A 21,067-nucleotide genomic window follows, 5' to 3' on the forward strand; every position below is an offset into this window, starting at 1 on the left:
CCAGTGACCTAATCAGCAGCATCCTCCCTTACTAAACAGACCCAGGGCTGATGCAAGGATTTTTGCCACATAATTTTTCCGCCCCCTGGCTCCACCCCCACAAGCCCCACCCCTTTTGCCAAACACACTTATACCCCACAGTGACCGCGAGCCGCGGACCCGCTTACTGAATATATACTTTGCCTATAGGTGGCGCCGGCCCTGAACAGACCCTCTGCCTACATTGCTCATAGTTTGTTGGGACATAAAGGGCTAAGGAAAGAATACAGTAGAATAATAGATTCCCAAAATCTGTCAACCCACATTGATAAAGATATTCTTTATATCCCCCCCCTGCAGAATTATATTTTAAGCTTTTCAAACACCATTATTTACACCCTAAAACTGTCAAGCTAAATCGTATCATTTAATTAAACAAAGTGTCATCTTTTCTTGCTTCAACATATTGTTACAAAAATATGTTTTGTGATTGTTAACAACTGAAAAAGCCCTTTCTATTTAGCTGTCGGCAACAACTGTTATTTTACTTACGTTCTATGCATTTATGCCTCCTCCCGCTTTGTCTACTTTAACATCTGAAGAAAGATAGTTTAAATGTATATACACAATATGTCTTGTTCCATAAATTTCCACTAAAAAGTATTTTCATCATGAAACTATCACTGGAATTGGAACTATTGATATAAATATGATCATTCCATGTGTTAAATATTACATAAGAGTTCAGTCATAAAAACTACCGATAAGGCGCTGGTCTGACATCTGATTTTCTATAATTTGCAGATAAAAATGTATTCCTGTGCATTAGCTATTATATTTAAATATTATAATATTTATAAGTGTCTTAATATTGTCCTTATCATAGCAAAGTCATAAAGAGGTAAAGATTACAGACCACTCCCACACAAAGCCTATGAAATACATAGTCTTGGCAATATGATTAGGACAAGTATAAAGAAGATTACACCAGTGCACTTAAAGCCATGTTATGAAGAACTTGCACGGCACCACAATCTTTGTTTATTATGTCAATGTAAGATGGAAGATAACGATCCGGAAATATAAGCCACTATCAAAGATATGATTATTATTATTAGTGTTTTAAGTATAAAATTATCTTTGGATATAATCAATAAATCACATAAAAATAGTGCATATGTCTTCCCTGGATGTCACCGTTGCAGTAAATAATTTGTAGCAACATTTATGTCGTTATTTGAAGCCCTCAAAGCAGTCAGGACGTCTGATCTTGAGAAGCCCATTTCCATTAGCTGTGTGACCTGAAAGAGTAGACAACAGCACAATATAACCACAATGTCACAGTTATCACGGAGCAACGTTTTCTGCACAATTGGAACAATCTAGTCCCCAAAACTGTATTTTTATTTTTAATGCATGTAGGGAGTCCCTTTTCCATTGACAATGCTTTCTACTGTATGGAACTTGCAGAATGCATTTTTATATCATTCTTAGAAAATGAGAGGTTCAAATTGAGATGCACCCTCCCCAAATAATTGTTGCTAAGGAGAGGAATAATGTACTGTAGTCCCAGGTGCAATAAATAGTTAATAGTTCTACTAGATCAGCTATATAAGGACAAATCTATGTTCCCCTATTAAACATGATCTCTTCTAGTAAAACATATAGTCTCACACAATATAAATACCATCCAATTTTAGCTACCAGTAATATGGTTATCTCACTGCATTATACGGTGTGTTCAGGATTCTGTACAGAACAGGGTTAATCAAACATCTAAACTACAGTCCCAAACACAAATGGGAGGCCCCTGCATGAGAAAACAACCCCAGACAGATGTTTCAGTCTTCATTTGAACAATGCTATGTTTCCAACTTTGTGGGAACAGTTTGGGGAAGGCCCTTTTCTATTCTAGCATGACTGTGCCCTAGTCCACAAAGCAAGGTCCATAAAGACATGGTTGCATGAGTTTGGTGTGGAAGAACTTTAGCCCTAAACTCAACCCTATCAAACACAGTTTTCTCAGAAATGCTCCAAAATCTGGAAAGCCTTCCCAGAAGAGTGGAAGCTGGGGGGACCACATTAAAGTCTATGTTTTCAGAATCCAATGTCATAGAAGTCCCTATTGGTGTAATGGTCAGGTGTCCTAATACTTTTGTCCATTTAGTGTATAATATATATATATATATATATATATATATATATATAATTCATGGACCAGGTAGTTAATGATAAACACATCCTTTTTGTGCCAGACCCTGCATGATACAGTAGGCTGTGGTTCAAGAAGCACTTTTTTTTTTTTTTTTTTTTTTAACAAACTTTAACCACAAGTGAAAGTTTACGAATTGTGCAAGTACTTATGATCAAGCTAGTACTACATTTTAGACAATAACACTCTTTAAAACATTTTCCCCACAAAGTATGGTATTCTACATTCACAAAAATGATATTAGTTACAGAAAGTTCTGTACAACATGAGAAATGCTATGCAATCTGGTCAATTATTTACTATGTTGTATATTAGCCAAAGAAAACAGTAAAGCACTTAACAGTAATGCCTTTAAAGGGACACCCCAGTTACCCAGGCAGCCAGGGGCCGGCAGGCCCTAGGGGGGCGATCACCCTAGCCTGGTCCAAAGACCTTGACAAAGGGCAGGTCTAGGTTGTACCGGCCCTTTGAGAAGAATCTTGGACAGGCCCAGGGAAGGAGGGAACGCAGCATGGTCGATAAAGGTGTGGATTCTTCCGGTAAGGAGTTGAGGGAGAATGTATGTATGTTAACGTGAGAGTATATATATAAGTGTGTGTTGGCATGAATGTGTGTGTGAAAGTGTGCGATTGTCAGCATGAATGTGTATGTGTAAAGGTGTGTGTGAGCATTAATGTGTTTGAGCATGAAAGTGTGTGTTAGCGTGAGTAAATATGTGTTTGTATGAGAGTGTGTGTTAGTGTAAGTACGTGAGTGTGTAAATTTGTGTAAATAAGTGTGCAGGTGTGCATGGGTTACCAGGGAAGGCACAGGGCCATTAAACCTTTATTAAACCTGTAGGTAATCCCCCTGTTCTTCTTTTGAGACTACTGGGGAAATCCATTAATGGCATTCTCCATGTATGATGAGCTTTTTGGTTGCTAAGTAGTCTAATTCCTTTTTTGACACTAGCCATTAGTGCAAAATTAATAGATCTGACCTTACAGAACCACAGTGTTACATTTGGCTGTAGCCATAAGTTATTATAGCTTTCCTGAAACATCCCGAGCCCTCTTCAAACCATTTTGGGGACATTGTTTCTTTTATGTTCAAAGCTTGTTTACCTTGGGAAAGTACATTGTTGTCAGTTCAATCCGTGGTCAGGGAAGGCAGCAAGTTGCAGGGTCAAACCAAGCCAAGTTTAAAAAGCCAGGGAGTACGATGATATGGGGAAGGTAACAGGAGCGGGGAACAAAGGTTATAGTGGTCCTTCTCTGTGTATAAACCAGCAGAATAACTTAGCATAGAACCAAGGAGCTTTAAAGCCTAAAGGAGCTAGGAACGCCCCCATTGTCCAGGTAACGTGGGTGTGGCTTATCCCATGTAACCTATGAGTTGCACAGTTGGCGGGGGTGTCCACTGGACAGTTCATGTTTATCAGATCGGGCAGGGTTCTCAGCTGCTGATGTGTCTGTATGTATTAAAGTATATTTGTTATGTCTGTGTTAACTGTCCCAATTAAATTGTATAGTGCTCCATCATTTGGAGGTTCTTAACAAATAAAAGGTAATAAAATAATAGTAAGCATACATGTCTACTTATGCTAGAATTTCTGTGAATACATTCTGAAATCTTTGCTGAAATCTTTGTTTCACCATCAACTGGTAATGTGTGTTTGGCTCATTTCCAATATTGTATCTTTGGCAACAAAAGCATCCCTGTCACCCTTAGCCAATCCCTTTCATAAAGAAGTGGACATTCATTAAGCAAAATACATATGTTGTAACTGCAATGCAGCTTTCAATGTGTCAAATAAGTGTAAATTTCCAGTTTTACATTTGTTGGTTTAAACGGGATGAAAATCAGAAACATTACAGACAAAGCTGCCCAAGTGTTCATTTCCATTGGTATCTATTTATTATTAATTGCTACTATTACTGTTATTTCAGGGTTATTATCACCCAAATGACAGAGAAGCACATTGTGTAGTTGAGGACCATTTTTTAAATTAGAACTGAACTTGATGGACGCATTTCTTTTTTCAGCCTATGTAACTATGTAACTGGTGTCCTTAACTGCTGCGTATATATTTTTTATACTGTTGCAGTTTTTTGTATAATATGGTTCAGGCATCTGTGAATACTAGACAAACACCCTGACCTCTTATTATCCTGCCTGTGGGAAACAATAGAATAGGCAATTTTTAGATTAATGAAAAGTCTATGGAGGAACTAACTTCATTAGCATTGCCATAAATGCCCCCACAACATCACATGAATTACAACAATAGCAGCCTCTAGACCTGCATGTAATGGAACCTTTTGGGACAAGACTAGATAAAAGCAGTGTGTTGTTAATGTTAAATTGCAATACCGTATAAAGCTTTAGTCTGTTCTGATTTATCTTACTTGTTGTTCAGAAGGTTGAGGAGGAGCTTGTGGCTCTGCGTGGTTTGCAGCATGCCGATTACGCCACGGTTGAAAGAAGTTATTCCAAGTTAACGCTCTACCCTAAATGCACAAAAGAACAGGTTATTCATATAAAATATGTTTTTGGAATTAGCTGAATTTTTGCATTTGTTGGTCACTACATTTTATCTGATCTTCAACTAAGTCACAATAGAAAAACACCATCTTCTTCAACTCTGACTGGGCCACTTGAGAAGGTATATTTTCTGCTGTTGAAACCATACTGTTCATTTATTTCTTTGCACTTCTGTTGAGCTTCAATTGGAACACAGTTAGGCTTGGATTCTTCTGCAGAATATCTTGATAAACTTGAGTATTCATTTTTCTGTCAACTATAGTATCCTGAAAAGGCCCTGAGGCAGCAAAGCAGCCCGTACCACCATACTGGACACCCAGCAGTCAGTAGCAGCCGCCCCTCGCGATCCCAGCATTCATATCGATGCTGGATCTGGCGGTGACCTATGACCCGGAAGTACCAGGTACATCCCGGTCTTGAAGGGGTTAATCCCTTACATAGTTCTCTAGGGTAGTATTTTTAATACTTCTGGCTTAAGGGGTTTGCGGTAGTGAACAGGGAAGAGAATACTTTTTACATGTAGTGCTACACAGTGAGATGTCAAGCTTTTTTATATTTATTTAGTTCTTTATTTATTTTGCACTGTTATTAGTACAATATGGATAGAGATCCCTTTATGGATCTTTCGTACAACGTATGTATGCTAGTGATGTCACACTAACTGATCTCACTGTATTTTTTTATTTTATTTCTTATTTTTATTTATATATTGTTAAAAAACTTTTTTTTTTCTTACTTTTTCCCTTTGTGGGAAGAGGGAGGAACATTGATTACACGATCAGGCATTCCTTATATAATGCTAGCTGGCTTCTGCCAACAGGGTTAAAGTCCAAGCTGTCAATAGATGTAGTCATGACAACAATGAGTAAAATTTCTACAGCTATAAAAACCTTTTTTTTTTAATACCCCCAAACAATCCAAACTTTTCATTGGACAGTCCCAATTTCTGTCATGCCCCTGCCCCATTATGGCTCTCTCCGCCTCTTCCCACACACCCTGAACATTTGATCTGTTTTGTCAACCTTATATGTTGGGGTGTATGATAATCAAGTGTTGTAAACAATACAAAAGCTCTCTCATTTTCATTTATTCTCATGAAAAAAATGACACAACCTGCACTGGAAGACGTGTATGTCTTATGACATCAAACCACTGACAGTGATACTATGGAAGCCTATAAGAGGAAGTGTCTTAGGGAAATTGTGTATTTTAAAGTATAATGTGATGTCTAAAAGATCATGACTTCCTCTTTTTTTTTTTTTTTTTTTTTTTTAGACAAAAGAAAAAACCTTCGAGTGTGCATGGTAACAGGCCACAAACACAGTTCTAAACAAAGAAACAGATTCAAAACTTGTGGGATTGTGGAACCTAGACTTTCCAGTATAGTCTTTTACAAACATAAACTTTAATTATTAGTTATCAATGGATAACTGCCAAGTGTTTCCCGGATTAATCGCCCAGTATGTATATGTGAACATGCACATATCGGAGACATACGTGGCACTCGGATCGGAGACATACGTGGCACTCGGATCGGAGACATACGTGGCACTCGGATCGGAGACATACGTGGCACTCGGATCGGAGACATACGTGGCACTCGGATCGGAGACATACGGATTTTAAACTAAAACATAAGGCCAACATCTGAAAATGCCAAACTTCAAAAAAATATTGATATGCCCGGGAGAGGGTTTGTGTGGGTTTGGAAGCCAGTAGCATGAGCAGAAGATGAGTTGTAACAGCTTAAACACCAGGATGCCGGGTCATTAAGACACTCTTGCTGAGATCTGTGTATACAAAATATGAGTCAGTTTGGCGTTTGTACCCGGGTTTTGCTCGGGTCATGCCAGTTCACCCGCTTCTAATGGTACCCAGTATTGTGCTATACTGAAACACTATGTAACCCAATATAAAAAAACTTGTGAAATGCCAGGAATTACAAGTCTTTAAATGGTGCCAAAGGGCCTGTCTAATTTAAATTGGAGGCTTCAGGTATGCCTGTTTCATGGCTGCTATGAAAAACATTTTGGCATGTGCATATATCTGCCTAGCTCGTTAACACTTTACAATGTTTTATCTTTTTTTTATTTAAAATGTGCCACATTGACCTCAGCAGTAGGGTGAGGAAATCTAGACGAGGCAGCTCATAGAGTCACCTTACCCTTTAACAATATTTTGTAATGGGTTCTGAAGTATAAACAGATATAGAAATAAGTAAATTTAAATAAGCATGCAGGCCTATGTGGTACTCAGTTTGACTCAGCCGAAAGCAATGGCCTACCCTAATGGGCCTGAGCATACAGTAGAGTGAAAAAGAAAGTACACCCTCTTTGAATTCTATGGTTTTAAATATCAGGACATAACAATCATCTGTTCCTTAACAATTTGGTAAATACAACCTCAGATGAACATCTCAGAATCTATAGGATCTGTTAGCATGTTAAAGTTCATAACAGTACATCTCATACCCACTGTCAAACACAGTGGTGGAGGGGTGATGATTTGGGCTTGTTTTGCAGCCACAGGACCTAAAAACCTTGCAGTTATTTAGTCAACCATGAACTCCTCTGCGTACCAAAGTACTCTAGAGTCAAAAGTGAAGCCATTTGCCTGACAGCTAAAGCTTAGTTGAGAGACCCCGTGTGCAAGCAACGCGAAGACAGCCTTGCGGGAGCGCGCGGGATTAGTGGGACCCACAGGTACGTTGTCTGACCGCCCGCAACACCCGAAAAACCGCCCACACCCGCAAGTTTTTTTGACTATACAGGCCAGCGTGCCAAATCACGTAAAGAGCTTGGGCCAATTCTGCTATTCAGTGTTTCACACAGGGAAGGGACTCCAGTGCTCCTTTCAAAAAGGTGCACTAAAAGGGAGCACTAAGACATTGTTTAGCCCTCATTATCAACCATTTACAATGTTCACTCTAAAAGCGTTAAGCTACCGAGACTTAATTGTTCTACATAAGCAGAGCACTGTGTTTCCCCTTTTGGCACATAAAAGTCTGTGTTTCAGTGATATAATGAAAACCTGCAGTAAGACAGTATAACGGTCACATGTTTCCACAATGATTCGCGGTTAGGTGAGACGCAGAGACACTGTGCACTTACTGACGAATGGCTAACATAAGTGATAAGCAGTAGCATACCTAAGGGGGAGGGGTGCGGTCCACCCCAGGTGCCACTCATCAGGGGGATGCCACCAACCTCCTGCTTCCCCTGGGTGTGAAAAGAGTTTCTTCACACATTGAAGCTGTGGGCCTGCATTAGGCGGTCGTTGGGCCACCTAGACATCTGTGCGGCCCCAGTGCTTCTTGGTCAGCCCCCGGACCAGTGATATCTGCAGGTAATGTAATGGGTGCGGGAGGGTCAATGAATGATTGATAGAGTGAGTGAATGTTAAAAGTGTTTAGGAGCAGAAATGAGACAGGAAGGCTGTTAAGGGGGCAGAGATGGCCCAGGCAGGCTGCTTCAGGGGCAGAGAGAGCCCAGGCAGGCTGCTTCAGGGGCAGAGATGGCCCAGGCAGGCTGCTTCAGGGGCAGAGAGAGCCCAGGCAGGCTGCTTCAGGGGCAGAGAGAGCCCAGGCAGGCTGCTTCAGGGGCAGAGAGAGCCCAGGCAGGCTGCTTCAGGGGCAGAGAGAGCCCAGGCAGGCTGCTTCAGGGGCAGAAGTGGCACAGGCAGACTGCCTGTTTCAGGGGGCAGAGAGAGCCCAGGCAGGCTGCTTCAGGGGCAGAGGCCTACCATGTCAATGTCTGGCTTAGTATATACTGATGGGGTTATGCTGTACCATATCTGTTCAGTAAATGTTATTTATTTAAACTTATTAAATGTATTTATAAGTTAATAATTTTTTTGCAGATTTCTAGTTTTTTCTAGTTGACATACAGTTTACAAATTTGTAAAATAAATTTTTGGTGAGTGTCTTTACATTTTGGTGTAGGGGGGTACACCACCAAGTGTGCGGGGTACCACATACAGGATCCACCCTGGGTGCCAAATACTCTATGTACGCCCCTGGTGAAAAGTTTTTCTATTCACTAAATTGTATTGAGTTTCACATTAGGGCACATAACCAACCCGCTTGTAAAACCACTTGGCACAAAAATGCACAGCAAGAATGGCTAAGCATGTATTTTTAAACAGGAACTCAATGTGGTTTTTCTGAGGCAGGAGAGTTGTCCTCGGTTTCCTGCAAAATCACTTGTAAAATCTATGAAAATGACAGGGTGCAGCGCCCAACACCTGCTTTCTATGCAAATTTTGAATGTATAGTGGTGATTTTACTGATACTGGCAATGCTTTTTCAAATGTTTTTTTTCTATTTCAAATCAAATGTTGCGAGTTTAATTCACTTTATGCTTTATTTAGCAGTTGTACATCAGATGCACCAAACAGGAAATAATGCTCAACGGTACTGTACCTGTTGTTGTGGTCTCCTTCCTAGTTGGGCAATTTGAGAGAACATGATCTGCTGATCAAGCAACTCAATTCGTTGTTGTCTTTGGATATCTACTGTTGCACCCATCCCAACAGGAGTCTCATTGACAGGCTCTTCAGATGAGAATATCGGTTCAAGCATCTGGGAGAACAGATTTGCAAGCCAGTTGGGGACACAAAGAATCTGGCGAATATTTAGCACGTCCCAGTTATAGCACAGTCCTGAGATCTGAGGGAGTAATAAAAATAAATGTTATTTGTTAATGTCTATTCAGGCACCTATTAGAGAGCGTTATGCCGTTGATGGTCCCAAGAGCCAAAATGTAAATGTCTATTTATGTAATTAATAGTTTGGTCTGGTTGGCTTGTGGGAGTATTTCTGAAATACTACATGTACCATGTGCTCCACTAGGCAGACTCTGCAGTCCGCTACAGACTTTATATCAGGGATGGGCTGTACATCAATGGCTGCGGTACTGGGGAGAAGAAAGAGGAGATTTCAAACTAGGATGTGGGGGTTGATATAGAATAAACTATAAAATGCATGGCAGCGCTTAGCTTTGGGAAACTGGTGGGATCAGCGTAGACCAGGGGTTCTCAAACTGCGGCCCTCCAGCTGCTGCAGGACTACATCTCCCATAATGCTCCTTCAGCTAAGGGGCTGGCTGAGGAGTATGGGAGATGTAGTCCTGCAGCAGCTGGAGGGCCGCAGTTTGAGAACCCCTGGCGTAGACAAAGAAGCTAAACTACACGGGCTAGTATTAAAGAAGTAGTATATGCAGGTACTAGTGATAATGTGGAAAACCTTATGGGTAGAAATGTGCACACATACAAAGCGATGCAATACATTAACTGGAGTATGGAGAGCAAAGATCAGCTTTTATTGCAAACTGAAAAAAAACACAAATTTGGTTCACGTTTTAATCATGGGATTTAATTACCCAAATATTGACTGGAATATTGGAACAAATAGTTCAGCAAAGGGATCAGGTTTATGAACCCATTGAAGGACTGCTTCATGTCCCCGTTAGTGTTGACACCAACTAGAAAGGATACCTGCCTGGTTCTGGCAATGACTCACAATGCAGAGCTTCCTTTCAAACATTCAAGTCAGCCAGCATTTGGGGAACAGCGACCATAAATTGGTGACGCTGGAGATCAGTTCACAAAAGCAAACTAGTAGAGGCTCCAAAAAAACACTGAACTTCAACAGGTTTAGGACATCCCTCGGATATATTGTTTTCAAGAAACATAGAAGATAAGTGGAATATCTTCAAACTGACATAAATAAAATACATTACAAGGCCTAATACTATGAACTTGCAGTTGTTTTAAAGCCACATATCAATGTTTGCAGATGACAAAGTTAGGTAAAGTAATACGATTTGAACTAAATGTTACTTTCCTGCAAAGGGGATTTCGTCAAATTGGAGCACTGGGCAGCCATGTGGCAAGTGAGATTTAATAGTGACAAACGGAGAGTTAAGCAAATTATTAATAGGGTTGTGTTAGGGAAATAACTTGGGAATAACTGTAGGCAGTAAACATAGCAGCAGTGATCAATGTCAGGCAGCTGCTGCATGGGCCACTGACCTATTGTCATGTATAAAATTGGGTTTGCCTCTTTATAAGTAAATGGTAAGTCTTAAATATGCAGCGTAAGTCTGGGCAGCTGTTCTTAAAAAAGTCATTTTGGAGCTTAAAAAAGTGCAGAGGTGGGTTACAAAATTAATAAAAGGAATGAAAGGGCTTAGTTATGAAGAAAGGCTGGATAAGCCTTAGAAACAAAGTGGCTTGGAGGGGATATGATGTTGCTCTCTGTTAACCTGTTAATTAATAGAACTGAACAAAGAACAAGATGCCATCTAATCAGCCATGTCAAAGAGATTTTAAAGCAGCGGAAAGGTGGAATTTGCTTCCCACAGAGGTTGTGCTATCAAATTCAATAGCTGCCTTTAAATATGTTTTTTTTATTTAATCAATCAAAGAAGAATATACAGGGATATAACTAAATGACATAGTTAGTTATAGCTTGTTGATACAGTAAGAAATCAGATTTCGGTACACAACTTAGGTAATAATGCCCCTGCTTCAATCATACAGGTTCAGTGTAAAACAATCAACAATTATGCGTGTTATGCGTGTTAAACTTAAAACGACCACTTACCTAACCAATGACATTTATAATGAGATCAGTTCCCTTGTATTGTTACACCACAAGAAGTGATTTGAGGATTAATAAGAAGAGATGGTCCCAAACAAAAAAAATATAGGAAAAAAAGGACCACAAGTTAAACGATATCCATGGCTAGATCTAGGTTGACATCTGGCATGGCAACGAGAAATTTCTGAACAAAAAAGGTACATTGTTCGTGATGGTAGAGAAATGAGAGATGTGGAAAGCAAAGTACATTTGTAATACTATCACGCAAAGCAGAACTGAGATTTCTCACTTTCTCTTTTAATTTAATTTCTTTCAACTTTGTCTTAAATCATTGTATAAATATCACTTACTACAATTGTGTACCCATTTACCCTATGGTTTACTACAATGCTTTCTGCTAGTGGTTAAATTACCTATCTTGAGGCCTGGATGTATGTGTAATTATGTGTTAACTGCAGTACCAACAACAGTTTTTCCTCTGTTTTTGGATTTTATAATTCTGATTGACAAGCCATTAACTTCATATGTAGTTTATTACTGCAGCAGTACAGCAGTCACATTACAATGTGCAATCACATAAAAAGCAAACCAATGTCTAGGACCAGGGACAAAACGAGGGAGCCCAGCACGCATTATATTGTAGTGCATGCTCAAAGTAGCCTTATAATGTAACTTTTAATTGAAGGTGCAAACATGGTAGGCTTTCACATGGCCAGTGGAATATGATTTTGTATAATGTTTAGAAGATCTTCAGATCTCCTCTGACTGGCCAAGGGTAGTTAAATATCCTGCCCTGTGGGTCTACAGCCCCTGTCCCCTCTGCCTCTTGCTCCACGCTCAATACAGGTTCCCTGGTATGGACACCTAAAATGTTGGGGGTATGTAATCTTGCACAACAAAAAACTGTAAGAAAAGGCTTAGTAAATGGTTATTTAGTGAATGAAAGTTCAAACTATGTTTTATAACGGAAAAAGAAAGCAATAAGGGTTCACCTTTCATTATCTAGTTTCCAAGATAAAACAATTATAATTTGCATCCCACACCCTTCATGACATCACGCCTTCATTAGCCCTGATGTGGCAGAGGGGAGACTTGTTTGCATGCAGAAGATAGCAAACCATGGGAGAATTTATCTATGCTCCTCATAGCATGACCACATGTCCCAGATCCGGGAGACGATTTGCATTAAAAATTATCGAGGCTGCCGTTTCAATAATCTTCGTGGGTGGTGCTGGTGCAGCAGGAGCCTAACACCAGCTGCCATTGGGAAGCTGTTTAGTGGGACAAGGTTGGCACTGGGAAGGTGTTTTTTGGAACAAGGTTGGCATTAGGAAGCTGATTTTTGGGACAAGCTTGGCACTGGGAAGCTGTTTTTGCTTTGAGATATAAATGAGAAAAAAATAGAAACAAAATTGACAACTCTTGGGTCAACTAATTTTGTTTTCTTATTTTCACACATATCTGGCTAAAGCACCCTTACATCTATTGTCAAGACTAATATTTGAAGGAAAGCTTTTATAAAACTCAATCTTCTTGTGATTCTTAACCTGAGATCAGTGCTGGTAACTAGTGGCTATGCTCAGCAACATGGGAGCAAGGCTGGTCCCAAAGCAAACGTGCTAATTCCGATCACCTCGTCTTCCCTGTATCCTATTCTATTGCAATCCGTTGGTGAGGATAGCAGAAACGAAAGTCTGTTACCTGACTGTGTCCAAACTTCTATCATCTGGCTTCCAGAAGCTAGTCCTAGCCTCCTGTAGCATAATCCCAGACAGCTACAATCTGGGTCTACGCTGGTTTTATGGTAGATGGATAAATTAAAGTCATTAACTGAAAAGGCCCTATCAATCATTATATTGGAGAGGAATGTTACATTAATACCGATTCTCTCTCACATTTTAGTAATACATCTCTATATCTTCTATATGTGTGTTTAGCGTATATATTTCATTGTCATAACATTGCATATTCCCAGTGTTGATCTGTTTGACAATACAAAAGTGTTGTTTATCATTAAGATTTCTATATTTGTAACTGGCTATTCTGATTATACTGATGTTTCATTCATTTAATTAACTTATATTTTATTAAATTCAGAATTATTATTGTTTAATAGAGACCTTTCTACTGAATACAATTTGTACTCTCCACCAAGACACCCCCCCCCACACACACATTTATGAGTGTGCCTAAAATAAAAGATAACTAACTTTTAATAGCCTGGCTCATAAAACATCTGTAGTACAATTTTTTGTAATAATCACTCAAATCAAGAAGCTGGGAAATTTTACATAAAACTGTCCTTTTTTGTTGTGCAAAGAGAACTGAAACTATGATAAATATACAGAAACCCACCACCTACATGCAGTTTTCTTGTACTTAAGAATTTTGAAATGACAGCACTGTGTTTAATAATATTAATACATTAATCAACTATCACTGAGAAGAGTAATATGATACATTTCACAGAATATCACACACGCTCATGTAACATGGAGTGAAAAAGCAAGGTAATGAAGCAGGGTATTAAAGCAAAGGAAAAAAGAGGAAGGAGGCGGAACAGCCCGTCTGAACATATTCTGTGACCTAAAGGAGGGGATAGGGAAAGAGGGCAAATTCATGTTTTTTTTCTGATGAAACCCACTATGCATTTCAAGCAGAAAAATGCATTAAGTACACCACAATAGTTACCTTCTTCCTCGATGTAAGACTTCCTCAAAATCTTCTATGGTCAAAGTTAGCTTAAGGTGACTCTGGCCACCTCATAGTCTCCACATTTTGGGATTTTTTTTATATAGATAACATGTTTAAGATATACGGCTAGTCCTGAGATTTACCCTTTGTGTACCAGACCCCGCTATTCCTGAAACTGACCCTTTGTGTACCAGATCCGGCTAGTCCTGAGACTGACCCTTTGTGTACCAGATCCGGCTTCAGTACTTCTGTCTGCTACCTGCTTTCCGGTCTCCACCTGTATTTACCTGGCGCTCTTCCTAGGGCTCCCTACAACGACTGACATACATTCTCTGGGCCCGCTAGTTACTCCAACAGCATTATAATATCAGGTATATATCAAATGTACAGGGGCCGTATAGGAAAGAGGTCTCATCAAATGAAGACACCAATGGGAGCCTCCCGGGATAATTTCCAGGGTCGCCAGATTTTATCAAACTTATCGATCTTATCAAGTTTAAAGAAATAGCCTCTTTCCATTGTATACTGGTATTGGCTTTGATTGACAACTATCTCCCAGTTAATTATGCCAGCGTTTCTCCACTGTCTGGCAATACAAATCTTCGCAGCAAGAAAAATATGCATAATGAGAATCCTTTGATTTTACTTACATTTCTCTAAACCCAAGTGAAACAAAAACATTTGTGGATCTAATTGATCCTTGGAGTGGAAAAGCCAACCGAGTAATTGTGAAATATTATTCCTAATATTTGATAGTTGGGAACATTCCCACCATATACGTGCAAATGAACCAATATGGGCAAAACAGCGCCAGCATCCATCTGAATTTATATGATTAATTTTATTAAGTCTAGCAGGAACTAAGTACATCTATAAATAACCTTAATATAGGTCTCTAATAAATGTATGGAATGGACATGTTTTATGTCGATAAAAAGGCCAGACACCATTGTTTTATTTCAATTGGCTTTTGTAGATGAGTTAAAAAAACTCAAATAAAAGATAGAAAAATACATTTTATACTTTTTATAGTAAATTACATGATACAATCAAAATAATGGTATCCAAAAAAGCCATTCTTGTCCTGAAAAACCCAACATATATATATCTTTTGTGGGTACAGTGAATGAGAGAAGAAAATTACAGCTAAACATGATCACTACATGTTAACAGCCGTTGTCATGAAGGGTATAAAAGAGATTATAGATACAGGTGTAAAATAATGACACCATCTTCTCCTACAGATTAAAATGAATCAAGGTCGCCTGGATCTCATACAAAGCATAATCCTATATTTATTTTTTACTCAGATGTGGAGCCAACTTCTAGCAAACTGCCTGCTTCTTCTCACCCCTACTTTTTTGGTTTACTTCCTCCCAGCCCCTTCTGTAGGCTGTATGCCAGGCTGACATTTCATTTCCTGGAAGGGTTATGCGGTTTCTTTATTAAAGGTGTTAGCAATATCAGAAATATTTTGATAATTGGGTTAACATTAGAAAATAACTTCTGCTTGTGGTACATTTAACACACTGATAGGTACTGCTCTCTGAGTTGGACCTCAACCACAAGCTATTTTCCCTACTCGGATGAGGCATGTATCCCCAGGGTCTAATTTTAATACTGTTTCCACTAAAAAGCACTTATAGGTCTTATTTTAGCATGCAGAATGATTAAATACCCAGATAAAATGGAAAAAATATCAGCGTAACAAACCCACTTGGCTGCTGTTAATCTGCACCAAACACCTTGAAACTGGGGAGTTGCAATTTTAATTAACAAAACTATGTTGTGCAGTGCTCTTCTTGTTGACCTTGATCCTGGGGGTAGATTATACTGCAACTTGAAACTGAAAGCATTGTCTACACCACAATCAACATATACATATATATATTACTTTTCAATCACAGGAATTGTTTCTTACAAAATAAATATTGGTGTCCCAATACTTTTGTCCATATAGTGTATCTATCCTCAAACTCTGACATTTTGAAAGCAACTCATAAAGTACTTATTACTATAAACTACAGGGTAATGTAATTTCAAATTCTGCATAAGGTAGGGCTATCAGGAAATGGTGATGTAATAAAGATATATGTCCTTGAGGCAATTTGTGCCTTGTACTTTATTCTGCTGTTACTATATACCCATATACAGAAACATGCTTTGCTTCTAGAAAAATGTCAAAGGAATTTGAGTCAACTATAGGATATTTTGAAGGTAGAAAATGGTTTGCTAGAATGGGGACCCATAACTTACACCAATTGGGAAGTTCTGTATCCATTGCAAATGCTGTATTCCAGCAGCATATTTTTGCTCATTGTATTTGAAGGAATTATAGGTGACAATCAACTAATTCTCAGAATTAGTAAAGCCTTTATCTGTTTCTGAGAAGGGGTTATAGGGGCACATTTGGGAGATGGGGAGGGCCACTGACAACATTGCCATACTAATTTATTAAAGATAAACAAAATTGTGAAATTCCTAGTTGTAAAATCCCATACAGACATTGGTGTCAAACATTAATATTTTCTAAAATGTTATATTAACTCCCACTCCCAACATGACAGCACAGCACTCCCATCACATTGGGTGGCTGAGACTGAATAGTGAAGCAGAATAGTTTTTTTTCCAGACCGTCAGACCTACTGAGCAGTGTGAGCCAGGGAATTACTAGACACATACGATGAAGGAAATAAATACAAGGAACTTTGACTACTGGAGAGAAGCACAGAAGACCCAATCCTCCCTTCAATATTGAATATTAGACGATTACAGAACAGCAACAGGTGTGCGAGGGAGTGTTATTACTTTCTGCTTGCACTTAGTACTCTGGCTACTTAATGGCAAACTATATTTGCAAAGAAATTCACAGAGGTATGCATCTTAAATAATTTTCAGTTGGGAATTCACAATAAATTAAACCAGATTGTGTATTGCTGTTAGTATAAAAAATATTGGGAAACTAACTAGACAAACTAGGCTCTCAAAACTGAAATGGTTTAATATGTTTGAAAATAAAATGAGAAAGAAAGATGCCAATGAAATGTTTAACATCTATCGACAATAAGGTCCCTTTACATGCTAATTACTAAATTTGGGTTGTTTGAGTAGCCTTTTGCCTCACTGGAAGCATTCTTCCCAAATTATGCATTTGTTGGTCAGATATTTTTAATTCTTAACTTTGTCTATTTATGTCTGTTATCTGGCTATTGAAATAAACTATAAGACCAAAAGTATATGGACACCTGACCTTAAGATCTATATGACCTTGCTGTAACTCCCATTCTGAAACATTGGGCATTAATATGCCCCCCCCACACCCTTACAGCTATAATACCCTCCACTCTTCTGAGTGGCTTTCCACAAGATTTTAGAGTGTGTATGTTCCATTCAGCCAAAAGAGTGAGGTCAGGTACTGATGTTGGACAAGAAGGCCTGGCTCACAGCCAACGTTCCAATCAGGAACGTTTGTGTTCAGTTGGGTTAGGGTCATGGCCAACCAAGTTCCTTCACACCAAATTCAACAAACTATGTGCTTATGGACCTTTATTTGTGCACAGGTGCACAGTCATGCCCAAACACTAAAGGTGTCCCCCAAACTTCTGGCACAAAGTTGGAAACATACCCCTGTCTAAAATGTCTTTGTATGCTGCAACATTACCCTTCATTGGAACTAAAGAGTCTATCTAAAACCTTGAAAGACAGCCCCAGACCATTATCCCTCCTCCTCTATGACACCAATATACACACACCACGTGTTCCAGTAGCTATAGAATGACATTGTGCTTATGTTGCTTCTAGAGGCAGTTTGGAACTGTGAAAGTACAGAGGACTGGTGATTTTTATGTGCTGGGTGCTTCAGCCTCACTTAAATTAACTGAGCTTTTCAGTATGACCCATTCTACTGCCGATGGAGATGGTTGCCTATGTGCTTGATTTTATACACCTGTTAATGGGTGTGTATGCATGCACTGTTTAAACCCTTTCACAATCTATTATAGATTTTGCACTGGCAGCTTTTTTCCTCTCTTTTTTCAAGTTTTTGTCTTTTTTATATTTTAGGAACACTAAATGCCATACATTTAATATGGACTGGACATCAAACTAAACTTATAGTGGCTGTGTGTAGTTATGTATAACAACGACATAAAGCCAACTGCATCAGAAATATTTTTCTTTTGCATACTGTTCTGTGAAGCCAATACACATTTTGAGGAATTGTCACACACAGAAAAGTTACTAAGAGTGTAAATGTAGGACATCTTACATACATATAGCATACAAATTCATGTACAAGCAGCCTTTGCTCAGTACTGAAGTGCAAAATGGATATCTGGTTTGTCTTATACTTGTTTACTCCATTTACAGTGGTTCTTCTCATAGGTTAAATATTTACCAGATCATTTATGCTGATTATACAAAATGAAAAATAAGGATTTCTTTTGAAACCACAAAATTACACATAATGCAGTAATTATTAGTGCTAATAGCTTAAAATCTATATAAATCTTTACCTACCAGTCCACTTGCTGCAACCACCACCATGTAGGGACTCGATGTCAAAAGCTAGGGGTGAAATTAAAAACATTACTTTTGTATCAATGAACATGTGTTTGTGCTATTCTAATTAAACCTCACTATTGAAACTTAAAAAAAACAACAACAACAAAAAAAACAACCACTTAAAGAACCCACACAAGCCAAACCCCAGCTTTCTTTCCTTATCATGCAATCCATGCAAAAAACAAAGCTGCTCAATCTCAGCACTATGTAAAATAGGGAAAACAGTTCCACTGGCTGAATCTTCAGACATTATAATTAAGTTCAGTAAAAATAAAAAACGGATTCACATGAAAATCATGACATTTAACAAAGTAAAGCATCTCAAGCTGGGTTTACTTGACGAAAAATAAAATAAAGACTATACCTGCAGCCCCACAACGTAAACCAAGGTTTTGTTGGTGATCGGAAATAGGCCAAGGATGTGAGCCAATTGCACTCTTGGAATTGAACAGTAAAACGGTACAAAAAGGGCAAAAATGGGAGCTAAACTGTAAAAAAAACAGAAATGCTGTGAAAACAAGGTATGGAAGTAACAGTATGGTAAAGAAATTTGTATGAAGACAAACACATAAATTGTACAGTGCTGTAAAAAAGTATGTATTTGTCCCCCTATAGATTTCTTCTATTTTTGCTTTTTTGTAACCCTTAAATGTTTCAGATCGTCTAACTAATTTTATTATACGGCAACGACAACACAAGTAAACACAAAATGCAGATTTTAAATTTACATTACATTTATTTATTTTAGATTATCATTTAATTTATTGAAGGTAAAGAGTTAATCAAAACCTATATCACATATTTTGCCTATGCGAAAAAGTACCGTATTTGCTCGATTATAAGACAAGGTTTTTATTCAGAGCATTTTTTAAGCATCGTCTTATATTCGAGGTCGTCTTCTAATCAGACCTCAAACAGAGGTCTGACTACAAGACTAAGATCCAGATCCTCCGCAGTGCTGCAGGGGACCTGGATCCTCCTCTACGGTAGTCGGTGGGGGTCTGTGCAATGCGTGCAGACAACCCCTGCTGCTGCCAGCACTTCCTCTGGGGGTTCTATGATGGAGTGCCGGCGTCACATTACCTTCCATTGCTCATTCATGCATTGCGCATTCATGCATTGCGCATTCATGCATTGCGCAGACCTTCACCAGCCGCCACTAGTACACACCAAGGAATCTGAAGCAGGGGGAGAAGTCTAAATAAGCACTGGTAAGTTGGGGGAGGGTAAGAGTGGCATTTGGGGGGGTATAAGGGCTTTCGGGCAGAGTGGCATATAGGGGGTATAAGGCATATCTGGGGTGGCAAATAGGGGGTTAAAAGGCATATCTGGGAGGCAGAGTGGCACATAGGGGGTTAAACTGCATGTCAGGGAGGCAGACTGGCATATAGGAGTTATAAGGCATATCTGGGGGTGGCTAATAGGGCGTTAAAAGGCATGTCAGGGAGGCAGAGTGGTATATAGGGATGTATAAGGCATATCTGTGGGGGGGAGTGGTAATAGGGGGTTAAAATGCATGTCAGGGAGGAAGAGTGGCATATAGGTGTGTAAGGCATATCTGGGAGGCAGAGTACAAATAGGGGGTTAAAAGGGATTTTTGGGGCAGAGTGGCATATAAGGGGGTATAAGGCATTTCTGGGTGGCAGATGTGCATAACTGGGGCAGGTTGGCAAATAAAAGGAAATAAAGACAAAACATGCATTTTTCTCAATCATAGTTTTTATTAAATATGAAAAAAAGTTTACATGTGCATTAATATTTACTAGTAAAACTTTTTTTTTTCTATAGAGTCGTCTTATATTCAGGATTTTTCTTTTTTCCTAAATCAATATTTAAATTTTGGGAGGTCGTCTTATAAATCGAGCAAATGCGGTAATATTTTAGTGTTTTGAGTTCATCAGAGATTTAAGAGATCAGAGCAGTTTTCTTATCGTGTGATATAGATAATTCCGGTTTCCCATTTTCTCCTTATTTTCTTTTTAGGGTTGTTTTAGCTTTATTTTGAATGTTGTGGTTTTTTATTAATAATGTAGCACTAAGATTAAATTTAGAATTTTCAGTAAACAACATTTTTATCTAAACTACAATCATGGTCTGTGATGTTTCTGTAAACTAGAGCATGCATATTCATTTCTATGACTAATGACCAGTGGGAACAACTTAAAAACATGACCTGTAAGTAATTTCATATATTCCATAGCATATGTTGGGGGATTGATTTTTGATTAATTGAACATTTTTGTTTTAAACATTTGCATCATTGATTCTTAGACAAAACAGGCAAAGTGTGTTTGCAATTTTATATATACACTCACTGGCCACTTTATTAGCTGCACCAATTGCTTGTTGACACAAATAGCTAATCAGGCAATCACATGGCAGCAACTCAATGCATTTGGGCATGTAGACGTGGTCAAGATAACTTGCTGGAGTTGAAACCGAGCATCAGAATGGGGAAGAAAGGGGATTTAAGTGACTTTGAACGTGGCATGGTT

The 21,067-nt window shown here is 38.8% G+C and overlaps 1 protein-coding gene across 1 annotated transcript in view; it reads right to left on the reverse strand.

Moving 5' to 3' along the window:
• Nucleotides 1–1,063: 1,063 nt before the first annotated feature.
• UBAC2 (UBA domain containing 2) overlaps nucleotides 1,064–21,067 on the reverse strand; it is a 54,109-nt gene continuing 34,105 nt past the window's right edge. Inside the window, exons 6-10 of the mRNA XM_053455333.1 lie at nucleotides 18,937–19,060; nucleotides 18,528–18,575; nucleotides 9,135–9,380; nucleotides 4,579–4,680; nucleotides 1,064–1,280 (exon numbers count right to left, since the gene is read on the reverse strand). Coding sequence (XP_053311308.1) covers nucleotides 1,173–1,280; nucleotides 4,579–4,680; nucleotides 9,135–9,380; nucleotides 18,528–18,575; nucleotides 18,937–19,060 — 628 coding nt within the window. The 3' untranslated portion in view covers nucleotides 1,064–1,172. The remainder of the gene's footprint in view (nucleotides 1,281–4,578; nucleotides 4,681–9,134; nucleotides 9,381–18,527; nucleotides 18,576–18,936; nucleotides 19,061–21,067) is intronic.

Source organism: Spea bombifrons, chromosome 2 (genome assembly GCF_027358695.1).
Source record: "Spea bombifrons isolate aSpeBom1 chromosome 2, aSpeBom1.2.pri, whole genome shotgun sequence".
Taxonomy (NCBI): domain Eukaryota; kingdom Metazoa; phylum Chordata; class Amphibia; order Anura; family Pelobatidae; genus Spea; species Spea bombifrons.